The 12918-nt window shown below is 48.3% G+C and overlaps 1 protein-coding gene across 2 annotated transcripts in view; it reads right to left on the reverse strand.

Annotated features, from left to right (window-relative positions):
• The window catches only part of SORL1 (sortilin related receptor 1), a 160399-nt gene extending 150794 nt beyond the window's left edge, over positions 1-9605 (reverse strand). For both annotated transcript variants that reach the window (XM_058544989.1, XM_058544988.1), the window contains exon 1: positions 9159-9605. In XM_058544989.1, coding sequence (XP_058400972.1) covers positions 9159-9434 — 276 coding nt within the window. In that variant the 5' untranslated portion in view covers positions 9435-9605. The remainder of the gene's footprint in view (positions 1-9158) is intronic.
• Between the last annotated feature and the right edge of the window lie 3313 nt (positions 9606-12918).

Below are 12918 nucleotides of genomic sequence, written 5' to 3' on the forward strand. Positions count from 1 at the left end.
GACTTGTCATATTTGAAAAGTTCAAAGGGAATTAGTGTAGCCAGGAGAGCCAAGGAGGGGGGGAATTATATGAGATCTCTAGGTTTTAAAGGGGGAAAAAAGAGTTCATAGCAAAAAAGGCCATGGACCACTGCCTGAAAGCAAGGTTTTCACTGGAATATTTATGAGAGGCAAATGTGCCACAGTAAAGGAGACCAGTCAGAGGCTTGGGTTTGAGTCTTGGTCTCTCCGATTTACTAGCTGCATAACTGTGGGTACAGCACGTCACCTTTCTGGGCCTCAAGATACTCATCTGTGAAATGAGAATAATAATAATTCTTATCTTCCCAACTTTACAGGACTGTTATAAGAATCAGATGAGATGTTATCCACGAAGATATTTCATAAACTTCAAAATGCTAAAACATTATTTCCTTTTGTTATTGGTATATTCTTTATACCAAAATAAACTATTCTTCACAAAATGGCTCCATATAAAAAAATAACATGAGCATCACCAGGGTTGGGACATTGAGGCCTAAGAGCAAGCAATGACATATAAAATGATGAAACACTGCACACCTGAGCCAAGCTCAGAACTCACGGCCAAGTGTGGACTCAGGCAGTCTGCTCCTCACTCCACAGCCCAGCTCAGAAACCTGGGAAACACAATCGCTGGTTCCCAAGGCTCCAGCACATTAGTGGCACTGATTTCTAGCACTTTCTTCACCCCAAAGGGAAAGTATTTAAACATTACATCCTAGAACTGAAGGCCTCAAGACCTCACCATACCAGTGGCATCTTTACCACACTGTGAGGGAAGGGAACAGAGAGGAGAGGGCACCTCACATCCAACACCACACGAGATGCCCTCTGAGCTCCCAGGAGGGCAAGGCACTCAGCAGAGGCCCCCGGACACCCCTCTGCTAGATTAACTCCCCCAACCCTGAGTTGATGGCCCTCTCACCTCTATCCAACCCTCCACATGCAGTCCTTAATTCTTCTCCTCTAAAGATTCAAGGCCTTGTTTCTGCCATCACCCTTCCAGCACACCTTGCCAAATTCAGCAAACCACAGGCAAAGTTAACTGCAGGATTTTTTTTTAAACTACAGTCATGTGCCACATAACAATGATTCGGTCAACAACAGATCGCATATACGACGGTGGCCCCATGAGATTAGCACCATACAGCGTACGTGTGTAGTAGGCTATACCATCTAGGTTTGTGTAAGTACACTCTATGATGTTCGCACAACAACGAAATCACCTAACAATGCATTTCTTAGAACGTGTCCCTGTCGTTAAGAGACACATGCTGTACTCAGTGAGAAAACTTCAGGGAACTAAACATACACACATGAGGTAAGGCACAGGTACACAGTCTCATGTTACTCAATTAATTGAGCACAGGTTTAAAACATTCAAGTCTCTTCCAACATACTCCCATAGTTTCATAGGCCACTCACCCACCTCTGCTCTGTCCGCACTCCCTGCCAACAGCAGGTCCCTCTGCTGAGATCCTTGGGCAGGCCAGGGCTAGTCTTTCTCCCCAGGTCCCTGGGCAGACCCACATGGTACTGTCTGGCATGTATCCCCTGGGCTGATAGAGACACGGCGTCCTTTATCCGGGCCCCGAACCCCATATATGGCTCCTTTCATAAGCACCCACTTGGGCTTCCCCAGTGACAATCCTTAAACAAGCCTTTCTCCCAAGGTAGCTTTTAACCTGGGCCCTCCAAGCTCAATCAGGTCATCCTAGCTTTTCCCAATTTCTTCTGGGCACAGAGGTTTCCCAAGAGTTAAAAATTTCATCATGACACTATTCACCTCCCCAGCCCATACAAGTAGATCAGATCTCACGTCAGTACCAACTACCATATCAAAATCCCAATTCAAGACCCACTCAATTCAGGACCCACTCACTGGCTCAAACCCACATTTATTTCATCTAAGAATCACTCTCACCATCTTCCCCCTAGATCCCCTTCAGTCACAGCTATTTGGGGGAAGAGGGTTTCTACTCAACAGGCTAGTCTCTTTCCTAAATAAGAGAAGCAATATTAGTTACCTTCATTTAAAAAACAAAAAAAGGGAGAGGAGAAAATAAACAGCACATTGGCCCCTACACAGCACAAAATGCATCTGATATACATACATCTTTCATTGCCCTTGTCTGCCACTCAGATCTGGGACGTAATCACATCAGCCTGCCTTTCTGAGAATCCGTAGCCGTGTTTTTAATCTAATTCAGGGGACTGGAGATAAATCATCATGAAGGGTCCCGATTTTCCGAGCCAAGAGCATGCAGCGGCAGCAACAGCAATGGCATGCTAAGTTAAAGGGCAGCCAGGAAGGGGAGTTACATGCAGTGATGAAGACCACACGCCCACACTGTTTGTCTTCATGCCAGCCTGCAGGGTTGCAGGGATGAAAGACAGACCCAGCTACATGGAGGTAAGTCAACAAGAGCACAGGAAGCAGAGGGCAGGGGTAGGCAGATGGCCCCACTGTTAAGGCATTGTTTACATCTTTCACTGCTAAACAGATGTGCAGGGTCTGCACACCCCCTCGGCAAAGCTCAGTACAAGTGGGCTGCTTGTGTAAGGCCACATCAGGAGGGAAGGCACAGAGGTCAGCCATTGTCACCCAAATCACCGATGGAAGGAGGCAACTGTGCAGAGGCATCCCCTAAGATGACCACTGCATCCACTGCACCCTGCACAGCCCTCTGATGCATTCCTACCCAGAAGAGAAAGGCCACTGTGTCCTGACATTCAATTTGGCAGTCAGCAGCCACCGAAACCTGGGGTTCAGGCTACAGCCCTCAATTCTTGCTTTCCCTCCTCTGTTTGTGGTGGAAACAAATGCAGGCCTTTGCTGTAACCACAGCGTCTCTCCTGGATGAAGCAGAAGTTGCATACCACCAGGAAAAGGAGGCCTCCCACATCCCATTAAAGCTACACCATCTAACTCAGTAGCCAAGGGCCACATGTGGCCACTTAAGCTTAAATTTAAATTGATTAAAATTAAATGTAAGAAAATAAGTTCTTCAGTCATACCAGCCACATTTCAAGTGCTCAACTGCCATATATGGCTAGTGGACACACTGGCTAGCACAGATATAGAATATTTCCATCATCGCAGAAAGATCGATCAAATAGCCCTATATTAGATCTGTTATGGGGCCAAGAAGATAGGATCTTCTGGCTCTTGACTAGTAGCAGTGATATGATCCTGAATGTTATTATTATTACTAACAACTACCCAGTGGACAATAGAATTTTGTAATTATTTTTAACTCACTATTGTGGTCGTGACTGTTATCAAGTTCCATTTTTATGGAACCGACCCCAAAATGCACAAAGCATTCCTCACGTTGCAATAAAAAATGGAGGGTCTCACAATATCATAGGATGAATCCCAAATCTTGACTTTGATCGGCAGCCCACCCTGCCTTCTCTGATTTATAGCATCATCAGCCACTTCAATGCTAGAAGGCTGCCCATGCCACTTCTTTGAAGGCCCAAGGTTCACAGGTCGATAAACCAATAAATTAGGTCGAAATTAACTGCGGCTCATTTTAAACTGAGGGAAATTGATTTTTGCATCTACGTGGCTGGACTGAATATGCCAAGTGCCGATGGATTCTGGCGTACCTAGAGAATGCACAGGAAGGTTCTGTGCTCAACAAAGAGAATGCCTTACCCCTACAGCCCAGACCACTTCTGGAGAAACACTAATGCATGAATATTCAAACTGAAATGTAGAGAGCTTTCCTTTACTTTCCATCACAACTAAATCTGAAAAAGCAGAGGAAAGGTTAATGTAATACCTCAGCTTTAATATATTTCTATGCAGTCAACTCTCAATTATTTGCATCTGAATTATTGTCGAAAATTCTAAACTCCAAACTGGCTTTCTCTGAGGACATTTATGTCAGCCATTTCGCATATCAGCTGCTCAAAGAATGCAAACTCATTTTAATATTCACTTAAGCAAAACTGAATTAGGAAGGTAAACTGACGCTTAAAAAAAAAAGAATAAATAATTAGATAGCAAAGGCAATTAAGTTATTTTTGGGGTTACTTGCTCTCCAGATTATTAGAATGCTCCTGTGTCAGTCCATCACAGTAGACAGTACAAGCCTGGCTCCATCTATCTCTGGCCCTGGGATTAAACAAGACAATACAAAGATGGCTGTCATCTCTAAGGAGGAACAAACCAAAATATGACAACGAAACGTTCCTACATCTATCTTTTGCTTTGAGATGTTAGCTGCCGTTAGCCTCTTTCTCCTGGATCCCAGGTCTCAAAGCAATTTATTAAGCATACCATTAACTTCATTTTACAGAATGTAAAGAAAACATTCTCAAAAAGAACATGAGTTAAAACCAAGATCCATGATCTCTGCATTCTGACATTCTCACAAACCTGGGCTTTACATCTCTAGGGGACTGCTCTCCAGCATCTTTTCAAGTCAAGAGAGGGCTATATAATGCTGTTCTCCTGGCCCACAGGAATCCTCAAAGTGGAATGAAAATGAGTTTTCTTCCACCTGGCCTGCAGAAAAAGTAATAGCCTATTTTATACTATGACAGTTCAGGTAACTCCCTTCCTATTGACAGTCATAAGGCTATAAATATATTTTGGAGCTAGAGTTAATCTCATTACTCATGAAAATCAGTGGCTATGGGTAACAGAAACCACTGATCTTTCAAGTTTTAAATTTTATGTACATATTTGTTATATATGCACAGAATGTTTCTGGAAGGACATAGGAAAAACTGATGACAGTGGTTGCCAACTGGGAAGGGACACTGAGTGAACGGGGGCCACAAGAGGAAGGGAAATTTACTTCTCACTACGTACTCTTTTGTACAAATTTTGTTTTGTAAACGTATTACCTACTGAAGGCTAAATAAATAAATTGGATGGCTTTTCATTTCATCCCTTTAATTCTCCATCTCCTCACTCCTCTCCCTGTCCCCTTTCCTCCCATTCCTTCTACCTCTCAAAGCCTCCACCCACCATGCCCCAAGACACACAAGCTATTAATGAACTAAATAGTGGCTAGAGACCGGGCAAAGAACTGCACACAGTAAGAGATGCCAAGTGGAACCAGGAAGTTTTTCAAGGTCACATCCCTTATCGAGCCAACCCAACAAGCCAAGCAACTCTTCACCTATGTAGAAGGCAACTTGGGAAACAGCAAAGGCTTTGCCTTCTCATATTTTGGAAGCATACAGGTCAAACATCCTAACTCCAGAACCAACTAGCCAATTCTTTCCCAAGCAAGCGCATCGTGCGAGAATCTACTCCAAAGAGATCTAAAACTAAACAGTATTTCACCCCCAAAGGAGGCTCTTTGTCCCAAGGCCTTGTGCTGTAACAGACACTTTATTTTCAGTCTCAAATCAGGACACTGAATACTCCCTGGCCTCTAAAAAGCAGGAATTATGAAGAGAGAGCTCATTGGAAGAAAAATAAACCTGTAAATCCTGTTAGGCTTTGTGTTTCATTCCAAAGGATTTTTCTCCAAAACAATACCATTAGCAATACCATGATGGCCGTAAAAGGGAGGATTCTGTACAATAAATCCCAGCTTTTCTTTCAAAATAACCCCCAGGACAGCACAGGAAAATCTGGGCTCCACTACCCTCATCCTCACCCCCGAGTGGGCTGACTCGTTTTCACTCTCCATTTGTGGGATCTAAATACCTTTTCTAGAACATGGATCTTCTTCCTGCCCCCAAGCCTCTCTTCTCCCAGGGGGGCAGTCAGTCCACAAATATTCATGAAGGGCCTCCCAAGTGCCAAGGACACAGAGAAGAGAAAGACTTGATCCACGCCCTCAAGGAGCAAACAGGGAGGTGAGACAGTGAAACAAGCAGTTCTAACACAAGATGGAAGTGCTGTAACCCAGCTCCAAAGAACTCTTCCCAGCGGAGCCTGCGAATACCGGGTCTTCTTTAGATGCTAATGAATGGAACAGGGGTTTCACAGGCAAAGACAGGAGTGGGGCAAGACCATTTCAGGCAGAGGAAAAAGCGAGCATGATGGCACTGAGGCACGGAGCTGACATAAAATCAGGAAGAAATTCAGTGTGGCAGGAATTATGGAATCCCCATTCCTGGACTTGGCCCTTTTTAAAAGGGGCTCAATTTCTGAACTGTGAACTTGGGCAGAAAAGTCCTAATATCTGATATTGTTTTCACCACTATCACCGTATTTCATTGTTATAAACCTGCCTCTAAATAATCATGGCAGAAACTAGTCTCCTACACTGAAGAACATGAGGATGAATGTGGTCAAAATAACTAAGCCAAGTTTACTCCATAGGTTAGGGGAGCCAGAGAAAGAACCGACTTTCTCCAGCCCAGGGCTCTTCCTCAGATGCCTCTCTGCAAAGGCCCTCCTTGCTCCTCTCCCTGAAGCTCATGGCTTTAACATCACCCCTAGGGCTTCTTCAATCAGGCAGCTTCTGCTTCCAGCCCTAATCTGTGCTGCCAGGGATCCTCTTAACCCCACCCAAAGGTCAGAGGGCAAGAAGCTGCAAAGTGTCTGAGCCCACTGACCCTTTATCACTCCATCTCCCACGCCCTCCCATACCAGACACCCACTAACATCTCACTGTAGAGTTGTGGCAGGTTTACGGCGTCCATGCTACTTGTTCCTGTCTAGTACATTTACATGCCAGCATTTGCATCTGCTTTATCTCCTCCTTAAATTGTAGTTTTCTAAAAGCAGGGATGAAAAATTCCCTGCCCTCATCTGCATCCCCAAGTCTATATAGAATCACACTCAATTCAAGCAATACTATGGAAAAACACTGCAATTCCTTAGGTTTACAAGTTAAGGGGCTGGGGGGGGAGGGGCGGGAGTTGTGTATAAATTGGAGCTTGGCTTCGGGCTAGACATAGAATGGCCACACAATTTATACTCCACACCCTGACACTTTTGAGAGTGAAGGCAGCACTTTTCATAACCAGCAGGGACAATTTATAAACCAGGTCTGTCCCAGGGAAAGCAGCGGTAAATGGTCACCCTTGCTAGAAAGGTCATTCCAAATAGATGTGAGTTACTCCGGAGCTCCAAGAGGGGCATTGCCAAGCCCCCTTCAGTCACTGATTCCTGTGCTCGTGGTCTGAAGGGTCTGCACCAGATAGAGCTTGTGGCAGAAAGCCCAGTACCAGGAAGTTCTTCCTTCTTTCTAACTCAAAGCCTTAAAGATTCAAGTTAATCCTACTTTTATTAACCTCAGGGCAACAGAGAACAATGGCTAGGGAGGCAGCCTCAGAGAAAACACACTGCCGCGTCTTCACCGTTGGTGGGAATTCCTCATTATGAGTGCAACTGCTAGTTCTCCATCCTTCAACTGAACCGAACTCAATCTGGCTGGCTCAGAAATATAAAAGCGTTTCGGAGTCACTCCCAGTGAGAACCCAGTTCATCTTTAACTTGCCCCAAATCCCCAGCGGCTTTCACAAACCAAACCCAAGGAAGACATAGCACCTGTATGCATAGTTTTGAGACCAAGAAGCTCTTTTCCCTCAGTTAAAACTTTAGCTGCGGGGGACCTGAGCTCTGGAAGGCATGGTCTCCCCTGCTCCCCACTCCCAGCCCCCAGATTGCTGATTCAAGCCCAGAGCAGAGTGAGGCTGACTGGGAAGACTCAGTAACAAGGGAGCTTCTCTTCCCCCCTCCCTCTCCATCAGGATGCTGGAGTCCCTGTTGAGAGCAAGGACCTTGCTGACCTCTTTTCAACAATACAAAAAAGAAGTTTCAGATGGCGTGGGGTGGGGTGGAGGGGACAAGGATATGGACTCGAGAGGGAACAGAGCCAGCAGGTTCCAGCAGCCCCCACTCACCAGCAGTTCCATGCCCACCGGCACACGCTCTTGCCCAGGGGCTGATAATGGATGGAAGTCAAATGCTCCCACCTACTCGCCACCATCCCTCCCCCTTTCAGTTACATATATTATATTTATAACATATATTTTATAGGATTTAAAAAGAAGTATTTAAGAAGCATTTTATAAAGACAGGGCAACTATTCGACCACTGAGACAATGCAGACAATAACTAAATAGCAGGCAATCCTGCCCCGTGTGACCTTGGGCTGGTCCCTTCACCTTTCCCAGCTTTGCTTTCTTCAACAAGACGACACAACAGAGCCAGGTTCTTCCTGGCTCCAAGGGTTGAACGTTGAACTCTATATATTTCCTGAAGAAACGGCTAAAGGAAAACCGGTGAAGAGAGGCAGAACCCAGACTAATCTTTTCATTTCTACTTTAAGGGAACATTTTGACTCTAGAAATCGTGCAACTTACCACCTCCATGGGTCCCCCTCTTTCTCCCCCACCGACCTGCCAGGTCTTGTGATGTCAATCTTAACCCCGGGACCGGGAGTCTCGTGAGGCAATAACATGGTCAAATTAATTTTGCCAACACTGATACAAACACACAAACTCGGTTTGCAATTCCTAGCAGTAAGTCCGGCCATAAAAGTGAAATTCATGTTACTTATGATCTAATAAACCTATTGCCTGGATAGAAATAAATCATTTACTGAATAATAATGCCCACCAAATTCTTGCAGTCTTTCAAATCCCCAAGTGCCATAAGGGATATTCCTGTTCAACATAAAGTCAATATCTTGGGGGGGGGGGTTCCAACCCCCCCCAAAAAAAATTCAGCTCTTACACACACACATACTCCTCTGGCTTTGCCAAGCTTTCGGGGTTGCCCACCCTAATTGAGGTTAAAAACGGTAAGCGTGGCACGTTCTGTGTAAGCGTACTGCAACCGCAGGGTGCTCGCCTCCACTGCCAACTGATGATACACTAAAGAAAATCCGTTTTTTATCCACACGTAAAATGAAGCTGCACCCCTCCTATACCTGCCGGAAACTACACCGGTGTGCACAGACCCTGGGGAAACAGGCACTGCACCCCGCGAGTTACCTGGAACACGTTTGCTAATATCGACAGGAAGAAGGAAAGATCAATGCATTCAAGCGCTGACGGTTGTACTCATGTGTGGGGGGAAAAAACAAATGCAAGCCGGGAAGTCCCCAGTGGTGCCTGCACCTGGGAGGCGACTGCAAAGGATGGATGCGGGGGTGAGGAAGTGCAGGGAGAGGAAGGAGCTGGAGGAAGGCGGGTTGCAAACTGCTCACCTGTCCGTACACCTTGATGGGCTCTGGCTGCAGGGGAGCGCTCCGTCGCCTCCGGAGCGGCTTCTCGTCCGCCCCCCGGGTAGCCTCGCGCGCCCACAGCCGCAGCTCGCTCGGGTCGCCCTGCACCACGAGGAAGCCCTGGTCCTGGGGCAACGGCGCGCGGCCGCCGTGCAGGGTCTGCGTCCAGACCTCGCAGAGAGCCCCGGGCGGCAGCAGCGCGACCAGGGCGAATAGGAAGGGGAGTCGCGACTCCCTCCTGCTGCTCCGTGTCGCCATGTTCGGGCGAACGCTGCTGCAGGTGGCGCCGCCGCCAGGAGAGAATGTGCAGCGCGAGGCCGGGAGAGCGGCCGGGCCGGGGCCGCGCGCGCCGCTCCTGGGGCTCCAGGCCGCCCGCGCCGCTCCGGGCCGCCCCGCTGCGCCCGCCACCACCGCCGCCGCCGGGTCCCGCTCGGCTCGGCGCGGCGCCGTCACGTGTGAGGCTCGCAGCCGCGTCCCCTTCGCGCACTTTCCGCGCTCGGCGGCCTCGGCGGCGACTGTGGCCCCTCCCCCGCCCAGGGATGGGGAAGTCAAGGCAGCCAGCGCCCGCGAGGGTGCGTCCCCTTCCGCGCCGGCGGGCACACCTCGTCGGCCACCCTGCAGCGATCGAGAGTTGCGTGGGGCTCGCTCGTCTTCGCTGGACTTAGTTGTCTCCTCTGACGGGTCCTGCCGAGCGCGTCCTAAACCGTGGCCAGTCTCCTTTCCTGACTGCACAGCCCCCTGTCCCGCCAAACGACCACCACCCCCGCCCCTGGCCGCATCCCCACCTCTGAGTGAGAGCCGAGAGCACAGCGGCCAAATTCGAGTCCAGATGAACCCGCCCCCATTGTGAAACTCCATAGTTGCAACTACTCTGGGCACCAACACGCGTTTGAAGTGGCCGCCGCCAACAACTACCCTTGATCGAGCTAAACTGCCCCTGCCCCAAGCACGGTAAACACACACCCGGCACAGAGGCAGTAAAAGCAAGGGTCCAATTGACAAGGGACTTGCCACACCTGGATAGTCATGAAGTTACACAATGGTTGCTTGCACATACAAATATCTGTGCCTGACACAGGGCCCCAGCATGGTGGCTTGCTGGTGACCCCTCCGGGGTGACCAAGCGCTGAGCCACCCTACCACAGCGGCAGAATGGACATATATACCAGTCCCTTCAGCCCGCAGCTAACACTGCTACAAGTCCCTTACCCAAGAGTATAAAGCTAGCCGCTGCGGTCAGCGGGGGCAGACACGCAAAGAGTGGGGAAGACACACTTTAACCCTAAATTCAGCTTGAAGATCCAGACCCTCTTTAAACCACAAGGGGATAAAACTTCTGCACTTCGAACTGCTGAGGTACACCCAGGGTAAATATTTCTTTTGCAGATTTGTGGGAGCAGCCAAGGCCTATCCACTGTGGCCTCCTCTATTTCAGTTTCTGTTTCCCTGTGCTCTGGACTTAGATCCTGGTTTTTGATAAGACTAAAGGCACAGGGAGCATGGCTGAAGAAAATAGTACTTCTATCCTTGCATACAAGCCATTGCTTTAGAGCGAGGGTGGAATGGTCAGTTCAGCTCCCCCAAAATGCTCCTCGTCCTCAACAAACCACAGTAGCTTGATTTCTACCCTTGCTGTCTCTAGTACTCTCCACATAGCTAGCAGAGTGCCCTTCCCTTACCCAGCACCACCAGTGACAACCTGCCAAAGGAGGGACAGCCTCCCCTCACCTCCCTAAATCCAGCATTCTACCACCCTCCCCCACCCCATGCCAAGACTTGCTGGGGACTGGCCTCAGCTTCTGCAGTCCCCACCTCCTCCCACCCCCGCTTTCTCCCTCAGTCAGATCTCCTCAAGTCTTTCTATCCATCTCAACATAATCACAGAACCACCCAGTTCTCCCCACCAAGCAAATCATTTATCCTCTGGGACAGCCCTGAACCACTGCCAGCCCTCACTCCACATGTAGACCAGCGCTATGTCGTCAGCATCATTGTACCGGGAGAAGACCACCCTGTGACCTCCTGAGACCAGCAGCAGAGACACCTCTACCCCCATTTAACCCCTAAGGGAAAATGAGAGGAACATGGCTAAAGTCAGAACACCTGTAGATGATTCAATTATTGTTTTTTTCAACATATATTTAATGTAGAGAACCTTCTCTACAGGGGCAATCGTCAGAGTCCCAGCAGAAAACAGAGACACGTGTCCCGTTAAGTGTGGATTTGAAGCTAGGGAGCTGCTTTTCCCACACAAACCACTGGCTGGAGGTTCAGATGGCAATTTCCAGGGGAGGATTCATAGAGCCAGGCCAGCTCCTTGCTGAGTATGATTTTGATTTGCAACTTGGATGCTGGAGAACTGGCAAGAATGCTCAAATATAGTTAATTTACTCCTTGAAAGCCCTCCTCTGGAATCATTATCCACATTCCAAGCCATTCTCAGGTGGAATACCAGCAAACCCCAAGACTGAGTGTGCCTCTTAACCACAGGGCATGGTGGAAAGCACACAGAATTCTGAGTCAGAAGGTTCACTTTTTAACTTTGGGGACTTGGCCGAATAACCTCTCCAAGCTTTAATTTCTCATCTGCAAAATAAGGATCTTGATCCTTACCTATCGCACAGGACTACTGAGAGTACCAGATGAGGTAATGTATATAAAATAAAATAACTGTGCAAATTGTGAAGGCCCCAGATAGGAGTTTCATATGCAGGCATTGGAGACTTGGATCTAGTCCTGGCTTTGCAACCAAGTTGCTGTGTGATTTTGTCTGGTCATCTCTGTGGGCATTGATTTCTTCGTATGTGAAATGAAAAGAGACCTTGCAACCCTGATCATCCCTGCCCTCTTCAGGTCACCCACCTGGGCATGAGATGGAAGCAGCCACAGGCCAGGCCGCCCAGGACAGGGGTAGGACCTGAATTGTGCAACTGAGCAGGGTGTTCCTCCTAGCTTCAAAACCCGATCTGGGTTGTAAACAAGCCACCACTTCCTCCACGCCTCCAAAATAACATCAGCATTGGGGTGGGAAAGTAGACAAACAGAAGGCAGGAACTGCATCCTCCTGTACCCCAACTTGCATGGCCTTGCTCTTCATGCACCCCAACAACACGAGGAATATCACCATGCATAGGAATTTCATACTAGACTCACAGCTGTGCATAAAAACATCTTGAGCCTATGGTCAGACTTTAAACTGCCCTCCTCTATCCTTCTGCCCATCCTAGGCCATCCTGACCTAGGGCTGGAGATGGGGCTAGGGAAAAGTCACCCAGAGGTCACAGTGTCCCACGTTTTCATTCAGATGGAGTCACATTTAAGGACAGGCCTGAAGAGAAGGGGGGAAGAGCCCCAAAACCTAACTGGACATCTTTCTGTTGTTCTCTTCTCCCCTCATGGCCTTCCCAAATACTGGGACCTGTCTGCTCACTTTCCCCCCAGCCTCTGGCCTGGCCACTCCTATTCATCCTTCAGGTTCCCAGAGGCCTCCCTCTGCACCTAGCCTAGGTTACATCCCCTCCCTCTAAGGCTCTAAGTCCCCTGCAGTCTTTGATACTTCCTCTCTGGTCACTTTACTTCACCTCATCTTCCTCTTAAACTACAAGCAGCGGAGGGCAACACCAGGTTTGTCTTCCTCAGGTCTATGTTCCCAGCGCCCAGCATAATCCTGGCTCATGGCGGGTGCTTCAATTTTTATAGAATGTATGTAGATGAATGAAAGGGAGGGGTGACCCCCTTCTTT

This window comes from Diceros bicornis, chromosome 7 (assembly GCF_020826845.1).
Source record: "Diceros bicornis minor isolate mBicDic1 chromosome 7, mDicBic1.mat.cur, whole genome shotgun sequence".
Classification (NCBI taxonomy): Eukaryota; Metazoa; Chordata; class Mammalia; order Perissodactyla; family Rhinocerotidae; genus Diceros; species Diceros bicornis.